The 26,321-nt window shown below is 49.5% G+C and overlaps 5 protein-coding genes across 5 annotated transcripts; 2 read left to right on the top strand and 3 right to left on the bottom strand.

The window, feature by feature from the left end:
- Window positions 1-879: 879 nt before the first annotated feature.
- On the top strand, window positions 880-2,469 carry ALTATR162_LOCUS6998 (uncharacterized protein; the record flags this gene model as incomplete). Its single annotated transcript, XM_043314624.1, has 2 exons — window positions 880-1,898; window positions 1,950-2,469. The coding sequence occupies 2 exons, from the start codon at window positions 880-882 to the stop codon at window positions 2,467-2,469; spliced, it is 1,539 nt and encodes a 512-aa protein (XP_043170559.1).
- A 4,291-nt stretch (window positions 2,470-6,760) lies between these two features.
- On the bottom strand, window positions 6,761-8,045 carry ALTATR162_LOCUS6997 (uncharacterized protein; the record flags this gene model as incomplete). Its single annotated transcript, XM_043314623.1, has 4 exons — window positions 6,761-7,209; window positions 7,281-7,463; window positions 7,530-7,965; window positions 8,019-8,045. The coding sequence occupies 4 exons, from the start codon at window positions 8,043-8,045 to the stop codon at window positions 6,761-6,763; spliced, it is 1,095 nt and encodes a 364-aa protein (XP_043170558.1).
- A 9,806-nt stretch (window positions 8,046-17,851) lies between these two features.
- On the bottom strand, window positions 17,852-18,754 carry ALTATR162_LOCUS6996 (uncharacterized protein; the record flags this gene model as incomplete). The annotated part of the gene is made up of 1 exon (XM_043314622.1): window positions 17,852-18,754. One exon carries the CDS (start codon window positions 18,752-18,754, stop codon window positions 17,852-17,854), a length of 903 nt encoding a protein of 300 aa, XP_043170557.1.
- Window positions 18,755-21,886: 3,132 nt separating this feature from the next.
- Window positions 21,887-24,199, bottom strand: ALTATR162_LOCUS6995 (uncharacterized protein; the record flags this gene model as incomplete). The annotated part of the gene is made up of 4 exons (XM_043314621.1): window positions 21,887-23,225; window positions 23,271-23,566; window positions 23,616-24,056; window positions 24,104-24,199. The coding sequence occupies 4 exons, from the start codon at window positions 24,197-24,199 to the stop codon at window positions 21,887-21,889; spliced, it is 2,172 nt and encodes a 723-aa protein (XP_043170556.1).
- A 453-nt stretch (window positions 24,200-24,652) lies between these two features.
- ALTATR162_LOCUS6994 (uncharacterized protein) lies at window positions 24,653-25,384 on the top strand (the record flags this gene model as incomplete). Its single annotated transcript, XM_043314620.1, has 1 exon — window positions 24,653-25,384. One exon carries the CDS (start codon window positions 24,653-24,655, stop codon window positions 25,382-25,384), a length of 732 nt encoding a protein of 243 aa, XP_043170555.1.
- Window positions 25,385-26,321: the final 937 nt, after the last annotated feature.

The raw sequence follows: 26,321 nt of genomic DNA, 5'->3' as shown, positions 1-26,321 counted from the left end.
TACACCATCTACTTACACGATATAGGTGTGAAGTTCGACGCGTTTTTGTTGATGCGCGCATTCAGTGAATCCGCGCATTGGGTGCACGGACACGGTAGCGGCCATCACGCGATAGCTTACGGTAGACCAAGTGTCGCAGGCCAAGCGCTGCCGTGAACAAGGACTTATTACTAATCGTACCGTTCGATGACGTAAATATAAGCTAAGCTATGATGCTAGGAAAATACAACAACTTACACACAATTCTTGGTCTGCCATACCTACTACGCCTACACCCAACCGTACAACAATATGCGTTCTGGTCACGGAACTAAAGTCTTGGCAGAATATTTAGTTGCCAAGGTCGAGGCGCAGCAGGGTGGTGGAGGGGTTCCGACAGCAGAGACGCGTTTCTGGGGTGCACGACCGCATTTTCCCGTGGGTTTCAGACCGAGTGCTAAGCACGACTCCGCTCTAGGGTTGTCAGCAGTGTGCATAACCCCGACGTTCAACCGCTAGACCCTGTGGGTAATATAATTTCGACTTCTCTTCAAAGTGCACAGTCCAATCAAGCTTTTTAGGGAGCCCTTCAACCTAATCTAAATGTTACTTGGCCGTGCAGCCGGCGCGGAGCTCGACCCCGTTGCGTGAGACCAGCCGCTAACTGCGACGTGGACACATACGAGTGCGTGATACAGGTACCTAAACGTTAGGTGCCTGGGATGACGCAGAGTCCTCGGTCGATCCGCGAGAGAGGTTAAGCCTGCATGTCTGATAATTTCGTGGGGGAAATCATCGTGAAATTGGTACTGCAAGTTAGTATAAAGAGAAGAGCGTTGAGACTCTGGGGGGTATACACCGCAAGTCGTCTATCCATCAATTCTGCACTTGTCTATCGCCATGGTTGAATTGAAGCAACTTGCGGCAGCATCTAGCCTGACTGGCCTTGCAATAGCATCCAACTTCTCCACACAATGTGCCTCCTTCATTAATACTCTGATCGTTCCCAACGCCACCATCTCCTTTACTGAATACGTTACGGCAAACACGACACTGCAGTTTCCAAACGCCGACCCTAGCTGCGTTCGTCCATCACAAATCGTGTCTGCGGATCTCTGCCGAGTCGACCTTGAAGTTGCGACATCAGCGCGCTCCAGCCTGCGAATGGAAGTTTGGCTTCCTGAGAACTGGAGCGGTCGCTTCCTGAGTACGGGCAATGGCGGTCTTGGCGGATGCATCCAGTATGAGGATTTGGAGTACACAACGGCCCAGGGATTTGCAGCTGTTGGAACCAATAATGGCCACGATGGGTCTACTGGCGTTTCTTTCTTCAACAACCCGGACGTCGTCGAAGACTTTGCATACCGTGCTGTGCACACTGGCGTTTTATTGGGCAAGGAAATCACTAAGACATTCTACGGCAAACCCCACACAAAGAGTTATTACCTAGGATGCTCCACTGGTGGACGTCAAGGATGGAAGTTAGTCCAGAAATTCCCAGACGACTTTGATGGTGTCGTCGCAGGCGCACCAGCTTTCTCCTTCAACAACCTCACGTCCTGGAGTTGCCATTTCTTGCCTCTTACGGGCCTCCAGGGGGCAGCAACATTCGTTCCTCTTGGTATGTGGCCAGCGATCCACCAGGATATTATAAACCAGTGCGATGCGCTTGACGGCGCAGTCGATGGTATTATTGAATCGCCAGACCTGTGCGACTATGATCCTAGCGGACTTATATGCGCTGGAGGTCAGAATTCGTCGTGCCTTACACCCGTGCAGGCGGAGACAGTCCGCAGCATTTACGCTCCACTGCTTGCCTCCGATGGCAGTCTGGTATACCCGCGTCTAGAGCCGGGCGCCGAAGCCACCGAAGCGGTGTTTTCGTACTTCCAAGGCCAGCGCTTTGGTGCAGCAGACTGGTTTCAGTACACCATTCTCAATGATTCCAACTAGGATGCCCTCACTCTCAGCCTTGCAGATTACGATCTTGCCGCTGACTTGAATCCCTTCAACATCGAGACCTGGGAGGGTGATATATCAGCGTTCAGGAACAAGGGTGGCAAGGTACTGCATTACCACGGTCAGTCTGACGGCGTCATTCCTAGCAGCAACTCGCCTCGCTACTACGAACACATCTCCAAAACCATGGGGTTGAACTCAGAGACCCTTGACGAGTTCTACCGTTATTTCCGCATCTCGGGTATGGCGCACTGCGCTAGTGGACCAGGAGCAGCCAGCATTGGTAATATGCGACGCAACACAGCGAGCATGGATCCCGAGGAAAACGTTCTCACAGCAATTGTAAGGTGGGTAGAAGAGGGTATCGCGCCGGAGAGCATCACTGGAACAGCGTTCCGTAACGGTACCGAGAGTGCTGGAGTAGACTACAAGAGGAGGCATTGCCGCTACCCATATCGAAATGTGTTCAAGGGCACTGGCGACTACAAGGATGTGGACAGTTGGGAGTGCATACTCAAGCAGGACGCTTGAGGCCTGGTTGCGGTGGGATAGGACTGGTAATTCTCAGGATAAGGGGGTTGTTTTCTCGCTATCCGGCCTCGACATGTAAGGAGCAGGGCTCGCAACGGATCAAAATCAAATCAATGCTTGATTGATTTGATTTGAATAACTTGATTTGTTTTTGATTTGAGATAAACTTGAATAACTTGCTTTGAATTGAACAACTTGATTTAATTTGAAATTTTCATGGTATAATGTCAGCATCTACGCCTACGTGGAGATAGTGCGTTTCATCACTGATTATGTAACATGAGGATATATATTCGCTCTCTTCGATAGACTCTATCAATCAACCAACTACTTCCTCAACCTCCTCCTCATATGTTTACATATAACCTTGTCAGCAGAGTTGTCAACAATCAATCAGATCGGCATGATTGGTTCCTATCTAGGTATAACACTTTCCTAATCGACGAAATACTAACCTAGGTAGGAACCAATCATGCCGATCTGATTGATTGTTGACAACTCTGCTTGTCAGCCACTAAAAGTGAAACCTAGAGTGCGGCGGACAGATAACCGGGCAACTCTATTGGCCAAACTAATGATCTGACTTCCATCACTCCTGCTTCATGTCTTATGCCTCATGACTCACTCATGATACCTCTAGAAATATACTTAATCTACCTCTACTGTACACTGCAGTGGTGCGCACGATCTTCTTTTAAAATATGTTCTATCCCTTAGCATGACATCAATATCTTCTAACTCGCTTGCGAGCTTATCTAACCTGCCTTTGTCTGTAACATGCAAACGTGAGTATGCTATTCTACATAGCTTTGATATCAATACTTGATTTTGCGGCGGCTATCTGCTCCGACGTTAGCTTGCACATAAGCACTCTCGACAACGCCGAAGTTGGATCTACAATCACGGCGCCCTCGTCTATTACCTATCAAACCTAAGCAAAGACCGTTAGGTTTGTACCCACTGTAATAGTGCTGGTTATAAGACTACCTTTAATCCGGTGTCCTCAACAGCAGCAGCAGGGCATCTACTCCGAAAGCATAACATTGGCCAAGTAGAGCGAAACAATTCACCCGACACACATAGCCTATTCGACCTTGACAGCTGTGTTGAAGACAACAGAATTAGTACCTTGAATGCTCAACTCTGGGCTATGGATGAGCGCCTCCGCACGTTCACGAACATCGACTTCCTTGAATTCTAGCGGAGGCTAGTTGATTAGGTAGCTCTTAACAACCAAAGCTATGACGGAGCGTCCTTATTACAAGCGAGAGAGCTTTTTAAGGCCCTTAACCTAGAGATTGATAACAGGTTTCTATACTAAAGTGGCAACTCTATTAAGCGACTAATTAAGGCTCACTATAGCTATGGTAAGCGTGCTCTGCCATTCTCTCTTTCTCTTGACTTTATAGACTGACTAGGTCCTGAAGCTATCGGTGTACTTCATTGCTCTATTCAAGCCGCACGATCGAAGATCTCGATTAGCTTTGATATCTGGTCATCGTACAATCACCTCTCCTTCCTTGGCGTTGAAGCCTACTACCTGAATACCGATTACGAGCGGGTCGACGTCCTTGTTGCCCTCCGACAGATCCACGGCCGTCACACTGGAGAGGCTATCTGCGACCTTATACGTACAATCTGCAATGAGCACGAAATTTATAGCAGTAGCATTGGCTATATTGTTAGTAACAATGCCTACAATAACGACGCTGCCTGCCGGCTCCTTGGAGATGGGTTCTCCTTCGACTGGCGACATCGTCGTTTACGATGCGGAGGCCATATTATCAACCTTGCGGCTTAATCAGCCTTAACCTATAAGCCTAGCGCGTCTACAAAGAGGGAGTTAAATGAGGATGCCCTTAATGACGAGCGGGTTGAGGATGTTGCTAGGCAGAACGACCGGGACACTCAGTTGCTTGCCACCGCTTTCAACCTAGTCGACCTACAAGACGAAGGGTCTCTTTAGGTACAGCAGGCTGAGTGGAGGAAAAGAGAAGCAAATAGCAAGGCCCATAACATCGTCAACTACATCTGTGCTTCAGACCAGCGGAGAGAGAATTTAGAAAGGTTTAGAAGGAGGTTGAAGGTCAGGCAGAGGTTAAGAAGATCTTCTCGCTAGTCTGTGACAGCAGTGTGCGTTGGAACTTATTATATTGTATAATATATAGGCGTAAGTTTTGTGTTAGAGAAACACTAAGGCTACTGCATTAAGTACTAATTTTAGTACAGTACTTAAGCTTCGAAAGTTAGTTGATTTCTACCTCTTTGAACTCGAACAAGCTGGCGACGAGCTTGTAAGCCATGACCGAATCACTACCGCTGACTGGGACACGCTTACCGCGATCGAAGCGCTGCTTAAGCTACTGTACCTAGCAACAAAAAGACTAGAAGGCCAGAAGGTGAATATCTCGACATAGCTTAATAAGATTGAGAAGCTCTTCGAATACTTTGAACAGTGGACTGAGCGAAGCAAGAGACAGTCCCAGCCAAGTAAGGAGGTAAAGCAATTTGCGGCCTTAATTTAGGCAAAGCTCGACTTCTACTACAGGGTTTCGGACCAAACACCAGCTTACGTTGCAGCTCAGATCCTTAACCCCAACATCAATTAGCGAGGCCTCCAGAAACGATGGGAGGGTCGATCTAGGTGGCTCAGTGGCGCTCAAAAGCGTTTTGAAACGCTGTGCAAGTCCTATAATACTAGATCTATCGATACTGACGTTGCTGTAGAGCCGTCGATTGTTACTAGAGCTACTCAGGCTGCTCAATCGCAGGCCAATGTCCTTGTCCCAGAGACTCAATTCGACGACGACCTCCTCTTCTCCGACGACTACGTTCCCTCAGAGCCTAATACTAAAACGCTCGCACAAGAGCTTAACCGTTACTACACAACACCAAAGGTACTACGGCGGGATGGCATAATTATAGACAAAGTCACTAGCAAACGCAAGGTTGTGAAGGAGCCAATAGATCTTATCACTTAGTAGCGCAATAACAAGGAGCGCTTTCCTACACTGCATAAGGTAGCGCTTAATATCTTTGCTGCGCCAGCAATAAGCTCAGACCTAGAGCGTTGATTTAGTGAGGCTTCAAAAACGTGTACACCAAATAGGAGCTTACTATTAGGGTCTACGTTAGAGAGGAACCAGGTCCTTAGGTCTCTCATACAGGAGGGTGTGGTACGAGAGCGTCAGGTAGCAAACATTGCTGAAACTGAATACTCTGACATTGATTCTGAGGACTCTAATTAACTGCTTTTGTATATAAAATTTCATCGTAATGTATCACTGTAGAGGCTGTGAGTCACTGGCGTACGATTAGTATATCTATTGTTCACAAGTGCGTTTTGTTTAATTCAACAAGTATCGGAGCAAGTTCGCTAGCTAGGAGGGGACTTACTAGTACAAGAAATCGGGGTCTATCTACCCCGCAGCGGGGTATCAATTCAAATTAAGTTATCTAAATCAAATCAAGATTAAACCAAATCAAATGCTTATGTAATCAAATCAAATCAATCAAATCAAGTATTGCTTTGATTTGATCCGTTGCGGGCCCTGGAAGGAGGCACGTGATCGCTAGCAGCTCCATGAGCGTGAGGAAGAGTAGGTACAACACCAAAAAGCTGAGACAAATAGGCTTCGTGAGGAAGCAAAGCAGTCAAAGGCAAAGGAGAAGGTTATGAGGCGTCAGGCAAGGGCTGCAGCCAGGCTAGTGAGGGGAAGGAGAAGGCTGAGAAGGCTGCTGAACAGGCCTCTAGGGCAGCTGCGCGCAGAGCTCATCAACAACTCAAACAAGCCTTTAGAACTTCACCAAAGGGTAAGAAGTGCAGCATCCAGCCTCCTGCGAAAGCTACCTTGAAAAAGAGAGCTGTTATAAGGCCTACAGGTGGTAGAGAGCCTCAAGGTGCTGTAGTAGGCGCACCAGCTCTCAGGTCACGACGTAGCCGCAACATCACTCCTTCTACACGATATCAATAGCTGCATATATTTAATTAAAACCTATAGATATCACCACTAGAAAAGAGCGCGATAATAGCTATTGTGTGAGGCTCTACAGCCTCAAGTGGTAGAGTTATTTTGGTGTTCAGGTGGTTCGGTTTGGCTGGGGGGCCGGTTTGGCCGTCGTCCTCGGTATGCTAGTTTGAAGTTTAAAGATTTGCTAGAATGTGCTAGTTAAAAATTAGACGTTGCCCCAGATCGGGCGTTGCCTGATAAACCTTGGTATCGCTTTCAAAAAAAAGTAAAAAAAGGAGCAATAGGTTCTCTTCCCAAGATTGACCTTTACCCAGAACGAACTATCGAAATGGCCATTGCGCTTCTGAACTTGCAGAAGGGGTATTCCTTGACTCCTCGAACATGGTTTCAATCTGCGTATCCACTGTAATCCCTTTGTAGCCCACATACTGCTCCACGCCCGTAGACGGCGGATCAGTAAACAACGAGTCCTCTGATCCGTTCGCTCGGTTCCGGGTATCGTGCGTCGAGTGCAAGCCTCTAGATGTCTGGTTGGCGTTGTTAGAGGCAGTAATGCGGTTTTCGTTTGCTTTGCGGCGTGCGGAGGAGAGCTCGTAGTGGCGGCCGCCGTGGCTGTTTGAGGCGCCGCCGTTAGAGGAGTTATTTGTGCCGAGGATCATGGAGCGGAGGGCGGGGAGGCAGGTGGCTATTATGGCGATTGCGGTTTCGATCCTGGAGACGGTGAATGTTAGCAATATTTCGTTCTTCGTGGAGTAGTAGGCTCGGACGACTGGGTGAAAAAACCATGTTAGCTGAAACTCACAAGAGTGGTTTGGGATAGGGTACTCATGGTTGACGTACTGCTAGCTATTACTACGAAGAAACCCAGGGCGAAGATTCCGGCTACTCCGAGTTTTTGCTTCAATTTCATCTGCAGGCGAGACACCATTGCGATGGGCAGGCACATGATGATTACATCCGTGAAGATGTTGAATAAGGTGGTGATCCAGTAGTTGATCTTGCCGGCTCTGGGACTGCATTGATCTGCGCAAGGTCAGAACCCACTGGTATGCGTATTGCGACTACGGAGTGCTTTTTGTGTGTACTCACAGTTTGGATCATTGGACCATCGCTTATTGTGCGGGTAGCACTGAAATATGATATCGAAGAAGATGACCAGGTACGTGACAAGCAAGCCTGCAAGTGCAAAGTTATACACAAGCACCAGTCGAGAGCCCGGCGCAGCGAGGCTCTTGTAGAAGAAGACGAGGGCGAACTTGATGGCCCAGAGCGACGTGATGTAGAGTGTTGATCCGAGGATAATCATCTGCATTATTCCTTTGAAGTTGTCCGGTGTCACTGTCGACATGTCTCTTAGCCCTAGACTCCACATGTGCTGCTGGATCGCTAGATCTCCAATCAGACAAGCCATTGCAAGGAGAATAAGGAAGTCGTCGATGCCCAGGTTGCCTAGCCTCTTCCACCGCGCATACATGCGCAGCGCAACGAAAGGTACTGCCGCTACGGTACAAATGTACCATGATACCTACCAGCTGGGTCAGCATACTGCACGTAGCAGAAAGAGGATGAAGAACGTACCACCTGCCCGAGCCTACTGTCGCTCATTGTCACTTTGATTCTCTGGCCGTCACCGAGATAGGACCGTGAGGTGTTCGCGAGCAGCCTGCTCGCTCCACTCTGGGTAGAAAGAGATTCAAGAGCAATGTCAGTGGACAGTGGCGAGACAGGGAAGGGGGTTTGACAGCGGGGTTTCCGCGTACAAGTGTCGATGTTGATTTCTTCTCCACAAACGAACGAACGACCCCTAAGTAACTTTACGAGACTGTTACGGGAGGCGACTAGTAGGCCGTCCAGTAGCTTGCTAACAAGGTGTCATCAGGGGCCACAGTCCAATGCCCAACTTTAGCTGTCAAATCTTATTTCCTTAGTGCCTTGGCCGCTAGCCATACGTCCCGTCTATACCCAAGTCCTGATTGCGGAACCATTCAGGCGGCCAGGTGGTGGCAACGTTTCCCATGCATTAGAGCGCCACTGTCGTCTAGCTTCTCGTCTTCCAATCCTATGGTTCCTGTCGGGCAACGCAGTGCGAGCGAGGATGCATGCATATGGCGGAGTCTTACCAGGGCTTACCGTGCCCGTGCACCCAACGAGCCAGTTCGCGTGACGAGCCACCCAAACATAAACTCGAGATCGTAGAAATGAGGCTGTAGAGTCACTCACAAAAGCGATTATCGCGAGATTTTTTGGTATATTAATCTATAGATGTAACCTGTTTCACCAGCGAGCGGCCCACCCACCGAGCGGCCCAGTTCCCCCACCAACACGCGTACCTAGCAACAACACGTAATGTCTCGACAACTACAACCTCTCAAGGCTTATACTAAAGCTAATGTGCAGCTTGCCCTCTTAGACGTTAAACGTAACCAAGTTCCAAGCCTGCGACGTGCGGAGGCAGTCTACAAAGTCCCAAAGACAACGATACGACGGCGACGCGACGGGAAGCCCTCTAGACGCGACTGCGAGCCAAACTCAAAGAGCCTGACGAAGCTAGAAGAGGAGGTGATTGTACAACGTATACTTGATGAGGATCTGCGTGGAGTACCGCCCTCGAAACTACACGTACGAGATATGGCTGATAGATTGCTGCGCGATCGCGGCGTCAAGTCTGTTGGCAAGAACTGGGTTGACAGGTTTATCCAGCGTACACCTGAGCTGCGCACGCGCTGGAGCCGTCCATACGATCGCCAGCGAGCTCTCTGCGAGGACCCAGCAATCATTGAGCCCTGGTTCATGCTGGTTCAGAACATGAAGGCGAAGTACGGCATTATAGACGACGACATGTGCAACTTTAACGAGTCTGGCTTCCTGATGGGCAAGATATCGTCGCAACTCGTAGTGACAGGCATGGACAAGCCTGGGAAAGCAAAGAAGCTTCAGCCTGGTGATCGCGAGTGGACTACGTTAATACAGGGCGTCAGCGCAATAGGGCGCGTTATCCCACCCTTCCTTATCTTTGCCGGCAAGGTTCTTATCTCTAACTGGTTTACTGAGGACCTCCTACGCAACTGGGTTATTTAAGTAAGCCCAACAGGTTGGACAAACAACGATCTAGCGCTTGCTTGGCTTGAACACTTTGATACGCATGCGAGGCCTGTAGGAGCGTACAGGCTGCTTATTATTGACGGCCACGAGAGCCATTGCTTAATAGATTTTCAGGATCGCTGCAAGGAGAAGAAGATTATCGCCCTCTGTATGCCTCCACATTCGTCGCACCTCCTGCAGCCGCTTGACGTTGCCTGCTTCTCGCCGTTGAAGCGCGCGTACGGCGATGAGATCTCAGCCTTGGCACGCGATCGCATCCACCACATCAACAAACAGACCTTCTTACTAGCCTTTAAAGTAGCTTTTGAGAAGGCATTTATAAGAGAGAATGCTTGCGCAGGGTTTCGAGGCGCTGGATTGTGTCTACATGATCTACAAGCCGTGTTATCAAAGCTGGATGTGCAGCTGCGTACGCAAACTCTACTACAGCAAGATGACGCCGCTTAGGAGGCGTAAACACCGCGCAACGCCAAAGAAATGGAGGCGCAATCAACGCTGATTCGAAACAAAATGCAAATCCATCGAGGGTCTCCAGCAAGTTCACTTGACGAGCAGGTGCGACAGCTAACAAAAGGCGCGCAGCAGATAGCTTATGAGATGGTGTTGATGCGCGCAGAGATGGGGCGCCTTCGAGACGCAACAGAGACGCTTACCAAGCGTAAGAGTCGCAAGAGACGCTACGTACGGGCAGAGGAGTCACTGACAGTTGGCGAGGTATTAGACTTAATTGCTGAAAAGGAGGGTGGCAGTCGTGAGGAGGGTGAGGAGCCGGCGAAGAGGGTGCGCGCAGGGCGACGCTGCGGCCGTTGCGGCAAGATTGGGCATAACTCTCGTACGTGCAAGGTAGAAATTGAGGATGCGAATGATAGCGACGCTTCTGAATAATACTATACTGTTGCAAGAGTATAAAAATTGTGTTGTGGTGCTAAGCTACGTCGCGGCGCGTACGCTTCGCTGGTGTTCGTGGGCCGCTCGGTGGGGTGGGCCGCTCGCTGGTGAAACAGGTTAAGCCAGCCTATTTCGATAAAATGGACCATTCGTGGGTCATCGACAAACTTATCATGATTTGGAGGAGAGTATTTGGCCTGGCTAGGCATTAGTATAATATCACAAAATAAGGGAATAGTAGATACAACCTTCTGATCTTCAAAATAAGTAAGTATAACATCTATTATCTCTACACTTTGTGACAGAGATGCTTTATAGCCCTTAACCTACAACGTTCCACTATTAAAAACAGAAAGAAATTCTTCTGTGCGTTCTAGTATATCCTAATCACGATTCTAGAGTTAGAATAGTTTACATTTATCGTGTTTTGCGAAAAATTCCTTGATTTCATTCCTCTTTTTGTTCGCACGCTTAATGACCTAGAACCACGATGACCATCTTGTATCATTATTAATGCCTAAAGTGATTCCGACTTCTAGCATCTACAGATCGTGATGGTTCGTACTATAACGAAGCTAAACAGCAAGATTATGAAGCTTCTCTAAAGCAGGAGTTGCTCCCCAGCCTTCGAATCCTTTCTGCTTGCCTTTGTCCTTGCCCTTTGATTTCTGTACGTGATCCCTACACTGTACAGACTGTAAGTTATCGTCAGCTGTAGGTACGCTAAGAGAGGTAGAGAGGACCTCGTATAGATCTACATCTACATGTCGATCAATCGCTTGAAGGGCGGCTTGAAGGGCTTCTTTTGAGCGAGCAAGGAGGAAGGCTTGAAGGGCGAGATTGAGAATATAATCAAGGCATCGAACACGGTAGGCTTTCGGATCAAAATCAATCTAATAGTGTTAGTATAAACCACACTAGAGATAAAGACATACCTAGTATTCTTGTTTTAAAAGCTGTACAAGCTCTTGTAGAAGCGTATCGTTTGATGTCGCGTTATCACCAGTATAGAAGCCAAGTTTTGTAAAGATTCCGTACGACCGTAGGACGTTAATGATGTAGATAGCTTGTGTTTAACCAGAGTAGCTAAATAGAATCTGTAGGAGGGCAAGAAGTCCGTGTCAAAGCCTGTATGTATAATCTATCCAGCGTGCGCAGATAGCGAGATACGCTCTACGAGCTAGAGATGACCACATGTCCGTTGAGATGTGAATATCGCCAATAGCCTCCTAGAGGTTATTTTAAAGCTGTTTCTTGTACTTTTTAAAGTTTAGTTTTAGAAGACGATTAAGGCTTCTTCTACTAAACAGTGCAAGATCGTTAATCTCTAGATTAACAGACAAGAGTAGTTTATAAAGCTCTAGCTAGCCAATAGCACTTAGAGGGAGTCGTTGTCGTGCGCAGAGAGCTATCATCGCTTAAATATGTCGTTGTTTGTTATACGCCTGTCGTAAAACTATTTCCTAAGCAGTATTAGTATTTAAGAGAGCAAACTTCTTAATAAGAATCTAGCGGGGATCGTAGCTAAAAGAAGAGCGCTCTTCTTTAGTTAATTGCTTAAATTCCTTCTATTAAGCCTTATGTTTTGTTTTAACGTGATGCTGAGCGGCCAAAGTATAGACAGTATGCTATACTTTAGGCTTTAGTTCATTTAAACAGGAAATACAGTAATAGAGCGTCTTTTGTCGACGCTTCCCATTTTATACAACCTCTCTAGTCTATGCCTCTGTACCCCTTGCAAGCTAAAAGTATACCTATATCGATTTCTAGGCTGTTTGAGGTATAGAGGACTCTGTAGACACGCTGCGAAGGGAGGGAGGGCTAGAGGACGGAGAGATAAGGGTAGAAGGGCCGGATTGTAAGATACAGGGTATAGAAGGAGTAGAAAGAGTATCTAAAAGCGATGACGAGGCCTAGGATACAGACATGTTGGTTCGCAAAGTGATAATATTGATACAGAGCTAGATACTCTAAAGAGGTGGAGAAGAAGGGATAGTAACTGGGTTGATTGCTATAGATGGTCGCGGACCAGTTCTTGTAGTTGCGCTCTAGACTAGGGCATGTCTTAGGTGCACGGAAAGTCCAGTTTCACGTATAAAAAGCAAACACTCCATAACACTACTACTTACACGATGCCAGCAGTCATGGAGCCAGCTCCATAAATGGCTCAGCTGTCAAGATGGGCGATGAAGACAGTGATCATGTGACTGATGTTGCATGACTAATTAGCGTCAGTACTTAGTCTTAGATCTCACCTTGACAATACGATAACTCTTACACCCCCCAAGTTTTGACATCAGCGATATCCAACGTCACGTGATAGGTCGATATATATTAGTATGAAAGCCTGTAGAATTTGTAGAAATCTAATCAAAAGATAAGATGAAATTGACCAATCAGAAAGCGTGTAGAGTGGTAGAGTGCTCTACTCCTCTACAGGATAGAAACTTGTAGAATGGAGTAGAGTAGAATAACCACTATTCTATTCTATCGTGTAGAGTGCTGTAGAGTGGGTGTAGAGCGCTCTACAATGCCCATGTATGGGAGGCGGCGAGGGCGGGGCGGCTGGCTGCAGGAGAGAAGCGCTGGACGGGTATTTGGATGGGGGGAAGGATCGAGCAGGGTGTAGAGAAGAGGACAACGAGGAGAAATGCGATGTGTGCCGAGGGATAGATGGGCAGTTAGAGGAGGTGGTTGAGGAAGAAACAGAAGAAGAGAGCGAGACAGAGAACAACGATAGGAACGAGATGGACGTCGTCGAAGCCGAGCGAGAAGAGATGCAGCGGGTGTTTCAGCAGCAGGAGCAGGCGCGTTGAGGGCCGTGGCAGACGTTGACTGAGCATCGACAGCAAGAGTTTGCCGACGTAGAGTGGGTACGCAGGCAGTTGGCGTGGTGGGCGAACCGATGCGGAATTTGCGAGGGGGCGGGCGATCCACAGAGCGGGCACGATATACGGCAGTGTTGGAGAGCGGAAAGCGAACCAACCAAGAAGATGGTGCAGAGGATAGACGAATTGGTTCGGTTTGACATGTTTTCGGGTTGTTTCCCGTGCGGTGGTGTGCCGCAGGAAATTTGCAACAGCTGGGAACCGAACGGGAAGGGGAAGTATCAAAGGGTGGAGGGAGGAACTTGTCAGTACTAGACTCCGCAACAAGCAATCCAATCAATCTCAGAGTCGTCGATTGACTTGATTGTCAGCAGCCTAGCTGCTGATTGATTGTGGATTGATTGAAGCTATTTTGAAGTAGCTCAGATTGACTTGATTGACTTGATTGGTTAATTTATACATAGGAGTTATCGAATCTCCGAGGCAGATGCCGAATTCGTGATAAGCTGTTTCATCGGCTTATATGCACGTGACTTTCTTATCATCACGTGATGTCACAGACAATGCAGGCGGACTACTCGATCTTAATCTACATTCCTGGAATAACGATCTGACCAATCTAACCAATCTAATCAATCAATCTGAAGGTCTAAGATTGATTTGCTTGCAGATTGGCGCAAATTCAAGAAGCGACGGATTGGATTGATTAGATTGGTTAAACCAATCAAGTCAATCAATCCGTTCAATCCAGATTGCTTGTTGCGGACTGTGGTCAGTACACCGGGGTTTTAAGTGCAGGGTTAACAGGCATAGTGTTTGGCTATGCAGAGGCAAACGCCTAGTGGCAAACCCGTTTAGCGGAGCTTAGAGTCGACGATGCGGAACCAGGTAGGATGTTGATAGACTATTTAGGGAGAAAATAGCAGTTGGACACGGTAGGGAGCAACAACTTGGTTAAGGAGTTTTGTTGGATTACGCGGTTGTTAGCTGAATAGCGGCTGCAGCAGAGAAAACAATGTACCGTTTATCGTTTGTAGAGCTGCGCAACTTGTGCAGCAGGAGTAAGATGGAGGACAATAGAAGGAAGTGAAGTAGAGCTAGGTTCGGGCTACCACGCAAGTTTGTAGTAGGACCAGGGCTCCGTCCGTTTGTAGAGGGCCGTAAGGTGTCGCAAGAAGAGGCGTTGTAAGACAAAGAAAGTAGGCAGGTAACTAGTTTGTTTCGAAGAGGAGACGAGAGAACTTGTATATAGCAGAAATAGTAGTGAGAGTGTGTAGGAGTTAGGGGTGAATCGGTTTGAAGACCGGGTGTTGAAGTTGGGTTCAGGCCGGGACGCAAGTCAGGATAAGGTTAGGGTTAGCCGTATTTGGGTTAAGCAGACAACAGCATGTAAGAGGACACAGAAGCTCGCAAGAAGACCCCCAACCCAAGTGGTTCCCAAAATGATACCCCAAAATGATTCCCCAAGTAGTGTCCCAAATAGTGCCCCAAGTAGTGCGCCAAGTAGCGCGCCACCCCAAGTGGAGCCCCCGACCCGAGTGATACCCCCAACCCGAGTGGTACGTCTAAACCGAGTGGTACCCCCAAAGCCAAGTGAGCCCCCAACCCGTATAAGAAGAAGATTTCAGAGAGAAAAAAATGAAATAAACACGTCAGTTAGGCAAACAGAGTAGAACTTAGAATAGAGATTCGGGTTAAAGGAAAGATTGACAGGTAAGAAAAGGTTAAGAGGTTTTGTATGGATAGAAAAAACAGAGGAAACGTTTAGTAGTTAGAGAGAGGGTTAAGAGAAGAGGGATAAAGTAGGATAAGAGTAAGGGAGAGAAAGTAGTAAAGGAAGTAACAAGAGAAGGGCGGAAAGAAGGAAAAAGATGTAGAAGTGAGTGTAGGGTAGAGGAGTAAAAGAGAAGGAAGAAAGAGGATAAGGGCGAAAGGAGGGGTGGGCGGTAAGCCCATAAGGTGTCACAAAGAGGCCGAGCGCAGCGGTAGAGAAGAAGAGCGAGGAGACAGTTTTGGTGTTAAGTTCGGAGCCGGACGCGGAGTAGGGTTCAGGAGTATGGAAGGGGAATTCAGAGAAGGTAAACAGCAGTACAGAAAGACAGGAGCCGACAGCAAGGCCCGAACCCGTAGAGAGGCCCGCAACCCGTGAAGAGGCCCCCCGTAACCCGTGCGTTCGTGAGGCGTAACAGAGGGTGTAGCAGTCACCCGTCCGAGAGTGCAGCAAGCGTCGACGAAAGCGTGGTTAAGACGGTTGGAGAAAGGCGAGAGGGTGGAGAGGGAGGGAGAGCGGGCAGTTAAGGAGCAGGACCCGTGACCGGTAAGAGACAGCAGCAAACAGGCCGTAAAAGGCCCCGTAACCCGTGAGAAGGTTAACGGAGCGAGCAGATCAGTTGTCAAAAGCAGAAGAGCACAACGTCAAACCGTGGAAATGATGGAGACGGCGTTTGGAGGAGAAGAAGCGACGGAGGGCCGGTAAAGCGTTACAAGAGAGTAAGCGTGACCAAGACGTCCGATAAGTGAAGTTGGGTTCAGGAGCGGTCGCAGGTCGACTCCGCACACTCCATCGCATGCTATCTAGAGTGGCGCGTCTGATATCTATTGGTGCATAGCATTCCGAAAGGAGCCCTGCAAGAATAGCGTTGCTGACGACGCCAGACGTTTCAGTCTTCTGCGCGACGTACTCGTGGGTATCTCTTGATTCGCTGCTGAGCAAGCTGCGTACACTCGCTACGGACCTTACAGCTCGGTCAGTTCTACTTGCAGCGCCAAAGCAAACTAGTGTGGAGAACCTGCATCTTGTCTCGCATCGCGTCGAGCTTAGACGATAGTTGTAGTGGAACCGTTGAGTCCCTCCTTCCTCTCTGAGCGGAATCTAGGTGCAGTCTGGGTCGAGGACGTCTAAACGTTTTCCTTAACGATGTTAACGAATAATCTTAATTAAGGTATAGGGGTGCTTGCGATGCTCTATCTCCGCTGCGTAGGTTCGATCACCACACGCTTCAAAGACATGCTAACGGACGTGATTTCTCTAGACGACACGCACAGAGCTCTGTATAGACGTGCCAAGGAACGTACTGTGAGCTTGCTGGAAAGGTAGACGGCGAAACACTATTAAGAGCTGCAAGATCGGTCCAAAGTGAAGAGGTGGCGTTCAGTACCATCGTAGCCGATCACTGCACGAGCCCTAATGACGCACATGTGCTAGCGCGATGCCTGTCCCTGCTAGCGTGCTCTGCCGAAAACGTAAGCGTCTGACAACGCGCTCCGTCCCGTGGAAGTGGGCTTTGCTAGCGAGGCGTGGCGTCACCAAGAGTCGTCAATCAACGATTTTCGCGTGGTGTGTCCTGCATGTGGGTTGACCATAGCATCCTCTAGTTGTAATTGATTAAGCTGAATGCTACTCTGCCCCGTACCTTTCCTTGGCACAGCTCGTGGACGCAACTTTCTCCACACGCACTATCTTGTGGGCATTGCGCTTCGTCTGCAGATTGATCAGGGTTACAGCTGACACAAACCTACGCTATCGTCTTAGCGCATCTCCGTCCTGCCGCTTACATTGCTTTGCTTCCCGACCGTTCTTTGCTTCCACAAACTAGCGCATAAACGTAGATGGCTACGTCATTCTCTAAGCACTATGTTCCGCGTTCTATCCGGAACAACTCCCTGTTGGTTCGGCAGCAGTTGTTACGGGTGGCGCAGTTCGTTAGCTACCACCATGTAACTACAGAATTATGGGGCGCTCTTCCTACAGGATCTAGACTTTGCTGCTCTTTAGGCTTAGCTGCTAAGGATTTAAGCCTATCAGGAGTCCAAAAGATGCCCAAGAAGGATAAGGCGGGATACCTAAACGCGGGCACCGAGCGCACACTCGGTCCGCACGTATGCCTTTGCACTACTGTAATCAATCACTCAGATCTGTCGGAATCGAGCTTGGTTAAAACAGGACAATTAAGGAGCACTAAGACGATCACATTGTACGACATTGCGGGTAGCGGTGCGCGTCGTACTTCATCGCTCTTACAGAAACCGACAGATTCTCCCATCACATCCTGTAAGTAGATTGTGTGTATTCTTCTTCATCACCGAGAGGTCTGTGATCTAAGCTTATATACATAGAGTAGTGGGCTGATTGGTCGCTGGATAATCCACGTGACCATGCAAGGTACCCTGGGCTTACACATCCTACCTTGACCGTTTCGCCTATAACGTCACGGCCGCGAAAGATCAGCCTCTTCCGCTGTAAAGACTTTACTGGTATAGCTAAAGCAAACGTTATAGTAACGCAACTAGCATTAGACGTCTTACGCTTTACGGAAGTGGTCTAAGCTCAGGCGCCTTTCGGACACGTAAGCCCAGCTGTCGATACCCTAGCCTACTGTTCTGAACATGTTGCAGAGCTCGATCACCGACTAGCAGACGCACCCTACAGAGGCAGGCGAACACTCCCTTCGTTGTTTCTACGGCGCGGTGTCTTTTTAAGTCTACAAGCTGGTACGCTATGGGGGCAGTGGAATTAGCTGCGTGCTTCTTACTTCTTGCTTCTTGCGCCTACTCTGCATGGAAGAGTCGCGAAAAGATCAACAACCGTAGTCTCTACCCGGTAACGAGGTCATTAAACATCTTCTGCCTCCTCCTCCCCTGTGCATACCTGATCCTCTCGTTTTCCTCCTGCAACGCATGCCTCTCTTTCTTGATTCTTTTGATGTAATTAACAGCGGCCGTTATCACTACGGCTTTGCTTGGCTTAGGCTGTCCTATGGCATCACCCTCGCCGCTTTGTGGCAAGGTCGACACCGCTTGTCGTAACCTCTCGAGCTCTAGGTTCAGGCCCTCGCGGTACTTACGCTCGACTTGGTTGTGCGGAATTCGGCTGCGGCGTTGCTTGCACGACCTTCCCGAAGATGTTGATAAGGGTTCAGCCTCGTCGCTGCAATCGAGGCGCGGGCGTCCCCGCTTGCGCCGTGGGCGCTTCGACGTAGGTTCCTCTTTGTGCTCGATTGATGGCGGAAGTGGTTGATGCTTCAAGATACGTGGCGAGACGGTTGCCTCCGTTGCGTCGCTGCAGAGAGAAGGGGTGCATAAGCAGTCATTGTCTGGTAAGATGCAGGCTAATTCGCCCAGAGGATCGGTCGAACGTCCGCAAGAGATCTGATCGAGCAGTCCGAACGGAGTGAGATTGGGGGCTTGCTGTAAAGCAGATTTGGCAGTCGCGGTCGTGTTTGGCGCAGTAATGCTGGTTGCCGGCAATGTTGAGTCGAAGCAGCTCTGTGTCTTAGGTAGCAAGTCTGAAGCCACCTCGAGCGATGCCGTCGTCTTGCCAAAGAACGAGTCGGTGTCAAAGAAGTCGGACAGTGAGTGATCGGGAGGCGCGTTGGAAGCGTCTAGAAGGTGAGTGTACGTGCGGTAGGCTTCTTTGGAATCATTCGGACGAGACAGCTCTTGGGGATAGGCCAGACAGCTAGCACAGACTACACTAGGATGACCTAGGAAGTGCATTATGCGATCGCTGCTTTGCCAAATCGTAAACATGCGATCGTAGAGGTTGGCTGATGCTCGTTGGCTGATGCTCGTTAGCTGTAGATATGGGAGAGTTTATAAATTTAGAAAGTAGCCCTCAGGCTGCAGTCAGAGGAAGACGTATTGATTTGGAACCAAGAAATGAGCGCCGTATATATACCAACAAGCTTTCAGCTAGTTGGGGCCATGGTTCACAGGCGACTTTAACACAGCTATGAACGACTGCTTGCGACTGCGAGGAATCGCTTGCAACTAGGGACATGAAATCCATGCGTATGTGCGAGCCGGTGGGCCACCTCTGTGGCGAGGCGGCCAGCCTGTGCTGCTTGCGTTGCCAGGGCCCCGCAGCGACCGTAGCACCGGGTCGGCTGGCGGTAATGATGTCATCTTTCCCGCTGCGTGTTACCGAGACGAGGAGATAAGCGCGAGCAGATCGGGTTCGCCGTTAGTGGTTCAACCTAGCCATACTAATGCAAGCTTTAGTCTTTGTCAGCGCTAGCTTGTGGTGATCCTCAAGAAGGATCGAAGCCATCCTTCAACACGGTTGGGATCTGAGAATCGACTGCAACGCAGGACGCAGGGGTGGAACTCAACAACTTCATGCGAACATCTTAACTCCAGTCTCGTGTAGCCGCTCAGTTGAGTTGATTAAAGCGATGATAGCTGTAGCTCAAAGAGAGCGAGTCGAGCACCGGCTCCTGCGCCTATGAAGAATTACGAGCAAGAGAACCAACAACTCCGTTGTAAGGCCGCCAATAACCCGCATTTTGGCGGGACTCCAGATTCGCAGTTGACACCGCCCCTTCAGACTTCTCCATAGTAAGCCGTTACACGGTGACGGTGTTGTTGCAGGTTCGTGCACAGTCCGCAACAAGCAATCCGATCTGTACTCTGTCAGAGACCCACTTACCTATCTGTAAGTAGATGGTATGTAGTGTGTGTATTCTCATGATGACCGAGAGGTCTGTGATCTATGCTTATATACATAGAGTAGTGGGCTGATTGGTCGCTGGATAATCTACGTGACCATGCAAGGTACCCTGGGCTTACAGAAAATAAAGGACAAGATAATTATAGAAGGATCTATAATCGATATAAAGCGAGATATAATATTAAAATTATAGATAACGTAAGGCAACTGAGCTGCGCGGGCAACTGAGCTGCGCACCTTTGCCAAGACTACGCCTCATCCACCTTCTATCCTAATGTCTTAACAACCCAATCTTGAGCTGCTTCCTCGTGAAGACAGAATAATCCTTGCTATCCAAGCTATCAAATCCGATGCGCCACTAAGCCAGCGACGTGCTGCTACTATCTATGATGTGTCTGAAAGCACCCTTCGGACGCGACGCGCCAAAACCACCTCACGGCGCGATTCCCATCCTAACCCATCAAGACTAAAGGGGAATGAAGAGGAGACAATTATACAATGTATAAGGAAGCTTGATGCACGAGGCTTTGCCCCTACGCTCAGCTACGTACGTGAAATTGCCAATCAGCTGCTGGCTGCCCGTGGCAGACACCAGGTTGGGAAAAATGGGCCAAGAACCTGATTAAGCGGAAGCCTGAGATAAAATCTCAAGTAACCAGACAGCGCAATCACCAGAGAGTTCTGTGTAGCAATCCAGCTATTATCAGCCCCTGGTTTGACCTTGTACGCAATGTCAAAGCCAAGTATAGCATCCTAGACGAAGACACCTACAACTTAGATGAAACTGGCTTCCAGATAGGCGTTGCTGGGTCTGTTAAGGTGGTAACAGCGTCTGAGAGGCGTCTTAAACCATTACAGGTTTAGCCTGGCGACCGTGAGGGGGCAACGTTAATTACCGCCATTAACGCTATGGGCTGGGTAATCCTACCCTTCTCTATCTTCGGAGCAAAGAACCACGACCAGGCCTGGTACTACAACCCTAAGGATTGGAGAATAGGTGTTAGTAAGAACGGCTGGACAACAAATGGGCTTGGTGTTGCCTGGCTGAAGCACTTTATCCAGCATACACAGGCCCGTACAGTGGGTAGTCACCGCCTGCTTTTCCTTGATGGCCACGAGAGCCACTAGTCGCTTGCCTTCCAGGATCTGTGTGAGGAAAGCAAGATTATTACCCTCTGCATGCCTCTTCACTCCTCCCATATACTACAACCGCTTGATGTTGGGTGCTTTGCATCATTAAAGCAGGCGTACAAGAAGGAAATCAATGGCTTGGCAAACTGTAGGATTAACCACATCGACAAGGAGGCATTCCTGGCTGCCTTTATGGAGGTTTCTGATAAGGCATTTTCAAAGGATAATATCCTATCAAGCTTCCGAGCAACTGGCTTACCGGTAGTCCCACATAACCCAGAGGTGGTGCTATCAAAGCTTGAAGTAAAGCTTCGTACGCCAACACCACCTCTACTAGGGCCTACCACCTGGCAACCTAAAACACCAAGCAACGCCTGGGAGATAGATGCTCAAACAACGCTGATCCTGAAGAGAATAAGGGACCACAAGAGTTCGTCACCTTATTCTATTATTGAGATGGTGCTGCAGGTTTAGAAGGGGTCAACGTTGAAGGCGCACTCTCACACGCTGCTTGAAGCCAGAGTAGCCAAACTTAAGGCGGCCAACGCTGCTGCTTCTGAGCGTAAAAAGCGCAAAACGAAGCGAATTCAGAAGGGAGGGACTCTATCGCAACAAGAGGCAGAGGGATGTTGAGGCCCAGTTTGAGGTAGAAAGGCGTGAGGGGAGGGTGCGAACAGGTGATAGTAGAGGGGGTATTAGACATTGTAAGAGGTGCAGCGAGGCAGGGCACAATAAGCGCACGCGTAGGAAAGGTGCAGCAGAAGTAGAGGATTAATTTAACGTACTATGCACTACAGTACGATGTTGAAGTGTTGAGTTATTAATGTGTTGGGGTACATAGCTGCATTTAGTGCGCAGCTCAGTTGCCGCTTACGTTACCTAGTGAAACATTAAGGCACGCACCGCGCCGCTCTTCTGGCTGCTCTTGCTTGAAACATCTTTAACTCAGCTTTATTTTCCATAACAGGACACGACTTGTACAAATGAAAATTGTAACATAAGGAACGTGATCTACCCAAAGATCTAGTATAGTATCCTGCCAACCGCCCTTACTGCACCGCACTGTTCTGCCTGCTGCGACCCGGCTGATGCTTCAGATCGAGCATGGCGCTCTCGCGCTTAAGCGTCGTCTCCTTTTCCTCGGGCCGGTACGGATACCCGGCTTTCCCGCGCGCGACGTCGTTGATCCAGCGACTGTTCAGCTCGATCCTCTTCGCACCGTTGGCCAGCTCGTCGGACAGGTACAGCCAGCTGAGCGCGTTGCCGACGGTGCTAACCTCGTCGCTGACGTGGTTGGCTGCGTAGTTGGCCATGGTGATGTACGATACGTTGTCGGTGAAGAGGTGGTCGAGGTAGTTGGCCACCGCGTCGTGCTCGCCTACATCTACGAGGAAGCCTGACTTGCCGTGCTCGATCTGGAGTGGGATGCCGCCGCGGCGCGTCGCGATGACGGGGATACCGTGATGCAGGGCCTCAGAAACTTTGACTTCGAAGCCTTCGCGCGTCGAGAGCTGGAGTGCGACGTGGGCATTGGCCATAAGCACGTTAAGGAGCTGGTCCACGGGGCCGATGCGCATGACGATTACGTCGTGTTTGATGTCGGCGTAGAGTTCATTGAGCTCCTTTTCTGTCTTGTCGAAGATGATGGTTGCGTCGGGGTCGTCGATGGCGCCGTGGCCGGCAATAACAAGTTGTGGGACCACCTCGATGGGCTTGTCTTTCATGTATTCTCGCCGAAGGATAGCGTAGGAAGCAAGAACGTCTGGGATACCCTTGGCTGGATCGAAACGAGCGATCTGTGTGATATATGGGCGTGCTGGGAATGCCAGGCGATTGGCACCCTTGTCGAGGCAGGCCATCTCAAACTCGTGCATGTAGTATTGTGCGTCCCGACTGTCTAGCTGTTTGTTCAGACCATCGAGCCAATCCGTTGTAGCAGGAAGATACCCAACCTTCTCTGCCGTTACATCCTTAGGCACGAACTCGCGAACGGGGTGACTAATAAAAGCATCGCACTGCTTTATGTTGTTCCATACCCAGTTCCAAACTTCAGCGGTGGGCGTACCTTCCTGGTCTGCCAGATCGGCGCGTAATTGGATGTGACTTCTGAAGATGACAGGACGGGAGGGGTCTAGCTCTTTGGCAATCTTAACAAGAGAAGGCATCTGGGGATCGTCTATGATGATGACATCAGCACCGCCCTCCGCTCGAGGAGCGAGTGGACTGCCTTTGGCGATCCAGTAGCGTTTGGCATTCTGCCTGGCCCACTCATCGAGGATGTCGATTGACTTTTGTTCGAGGCGAAGGCCGGTTTCATCTACGCCCTGGAGGGTGTTGTGGTTGTTCTTGGTAATACGGAAGACAGCAGGCTTAGGCTTTGGAACGTACCTGTGAAGTGTGAGCGATGATCAGCTGTGCAGTGTAGTGACTTACCACTTGCAATCAATATCAATAAGTCGCAAAAAGCGGATCAGCGCATGCCTCATCAAGGCGACACCCCCACCCTGAGGGGTGCTGTTGAAGAAGGCAATCTTCGTGCCGTGCTTCTTGAGCGAATCAGCGTAGACCATGGTCGCCGCGTACGTGTTGGGATGGACACTATCTCGATAGCTTGGCTCGTCTGCAATCACAATTGCGCCATCGCTGTCAACACCAACCTCATTGCGGTAAACGACCTCTAAGCGAGGTTGGTTGGCCTTGCCGAAGTACCTGCATGTGTGAGCGGAGAGCTATACAAGGCTATCAGCATCTGAATGCTTACCCTAGAGCTTTCCTTACCACTGCATCTGCTTCTTCATCTATCATCATATACTTGGGTGCATCTGGAGTACTGGTATTGTGCCTGCCAGAACTAGGCTCCAGCACCAACGGCACAATATCCAACTCGAGCCACAAGCGGTTTGGTAGCTGAGGACAAGTCTTGGCGGCCTTTGTAGTTAGACCAGCGCCAACAAACTTGTAGAAATGCTCATCACGGTAGTGCTTGATCTTGCTGATGATTTCCTCGACAAAGTAACCGGCACGCTCCTCAGCTGTTGCAGGAGTTGTAGTTCCAGAGTTGGCCTGGGAAGTTGCGGCTGAAGGCGCAGAGCTGCTACTTAATTCCGCGCCTATAGAGACAGTTGCAAAGTCCATTGAATAGGTGCCGTCGTGGATAACAAACGCAATGTCAATTGAGCTACCAAGTCCGTCTGCGACAGCGATACCGATGTACACGGGCTGTGAAGGTTAGTTTACTTGTTTGGAGCAATGGAACAGGAACCGACCTCGAGGCTCATGGAGCTAGAGTTGGCTTGTGCTGAGAGCTTGGCCTTGACGGATGTCTTTGCCATAAAGGCATCGCGGGTCTTTTGGCGAACCATGGCTAGATGTCGAGAGAGATGTGTCGTCGAGAGTCCGAATAGTACCTAGCATAATCTAAACGATCGGATTCAATCTTGATATTAAACAAAGGAATTTATGACGTACCGTGTTCGTGCGCGTAATGCGCATGTTCGCGTGATGTGCATGTTCGCGTGATGCGCATGTTCGCGTAATGTGTAAGTTTGCGTGATGTCACGGCGCTGGCTAGCGAGGAACGCTAAGAGAGGTGCCTTAGTATATGATGCGTTTGCGAATCACACCACATTCAAACGTTATAGGTATAGCGTGAATTAACATTGCAGATCGCAATCTAGTTCACACCGTTTCGGCGTAGCGTCAGGTATCCGTATAACGCATCCAATTTGTAACGTCTCGCGAATTCCTACTCTGAACATTCAATGTTAACCTGAAGTTATCCCCTCTTCTGTTTTATCAAGCTGCTGCTTGTTATCATGCCTACACCCTGTGTTGTAGAAACGCCGGAGTCTGTAGCAGCTCCTGCTGTGCGTATCAAGTCTACACAGCATAAACATAAACAGCAGTCTGATAATGCAGCATTGAATCTGCTTACCTTTGTAGCTATCGAGCAAGTGATTATTTGCACCTCCTGGAAAGTCGCAGTCCCCTTCCAGAACCTAGATACTCATCTACGCGTCGCCCACAAGCTTCACTTTCGCCCAAGACGGACGATAGTGGCACAGTTTGATGGATTGCCAGCTGCGCAAACCATCACGGACCTCAAGCCCCGCCGGGATGGGTCTGCGCTACTCTCTTATCTTGCCGCGCCTACTTCCGGTTACTCCTGCCTACACTGTCCCGTGTTCAAGGGTATAAGTTGGGACCATATGCGACAACACGCAAAGAAAAGGCATCTCATCAGCGCTCCAGAGTGCCTGCGACAGAAATTCAGGCTTGCTTGTGCGCTGCAGAGCTGGACAAAGTACAGCCCGAAGTACTGGACGGTGACCGAACTTGATCAGCCACCTTCAATGCGCTCGGACATCTATCACGGCCCGCACGTATCTCAAGATCGCCTGAGCAGCGAAGAAGAAGCCTTGATACTTATGGAGACGGAAGAAGAACAACGCCTGCTAAGCGAGCAAAGTCATTCGGTAGCCTTGGACGACGAGGTGGACCACGACGAGAACACTGAGTGGCTCAAAGGTTGCGAGTGGCCTACATGATTTGCCAACAAGCCTAACCATCTTGTTGTTGCGGCTGCGTCACTGCCGTGTGCAGATACACTCAGAGACCTCTCGCTGGGCCTTTGGAACGGTTTCGACTGTGTTAGTCCGGCAGGATCTGAAAGGGTCATCTGGAAGATTATAGAAGCTAGCAAGGTTGTGTTTCGGCGGTGTGAGGAGACAGTGAAGCACACTCCTCGCGTCTTGCGTTGCTGGCTTCGAAGCTGTACTCCCTCTTTTCTCGCGTTCCCATTCGAGTTTCCTCAACGCGAACAGACTAGGCGGAGATACTACAGCTATCACGAACGATTCCTTTGCTATGTGTTCAGGATAAGAGCCTTGTCGCGAAATCTGAAGGATCTCACGAGCGACATCACCGACTTGCACCTAACTACCGCGCAGGCAGCCATGTTGGACTACGTTTGGGATCGTATGGCTGTTCTTGTTAAGAGGCAGACCATGGGCCTGTGCAGCCAGGCTCGTGCGATGCTACTTGCGAGAGCCTCTTCCAGCTCCTTGTGGTGTTCTGGACAGACCTTTCGCCGGACGGAAAGATGCAGCGCAACGCGATCGTCCACTTCTCAGGCGTTTTAGGCATCCACCCTACCGAGCTTTGCTTCAGGAAGTCTTATGACTACACGCCATATCTGTCAGCACTCATATGGGTTGGGCTTCTGATCATCCTCGAGTACGCTCTGCCTCTCACAGCTTACAACCATCGCCAAGTCCCATGGCCCAATCGAACGGCTTATTCTGACCAAGCACAGCGATTACGCGAAGACATCAGGCCTAAGTACCTTCAACGAGGGAGTCTTGCCCCCGTTGGATATCTTATTGAGCGACTTCAGCATGGGCGAGCTATTGCCAGACGCGAAGGCCCTCGCACGAATATATCGTGGTCGAGTGATGGCTTGACGCTACACGTCGCAGAAGCGAA

This window comes from Alternaria atra (assembly GCF_907166805.1).
Source record: "Alternaria atra isolate CS162 genome assembly, contig: 26, whole genome shotgun sequence".
Lineage (NCBI taxonomy): Eukaryota > Fungi > Ascomycota > Dothideomycetes > Pleosporales > Pleosporaceae > Alternaria > Alternaria atra.
The sequence above is the reverse complement of the archived record's forward strand: the minus strand, read 5'-3'. Positions and strand labels throughout refer to the sequence as shown.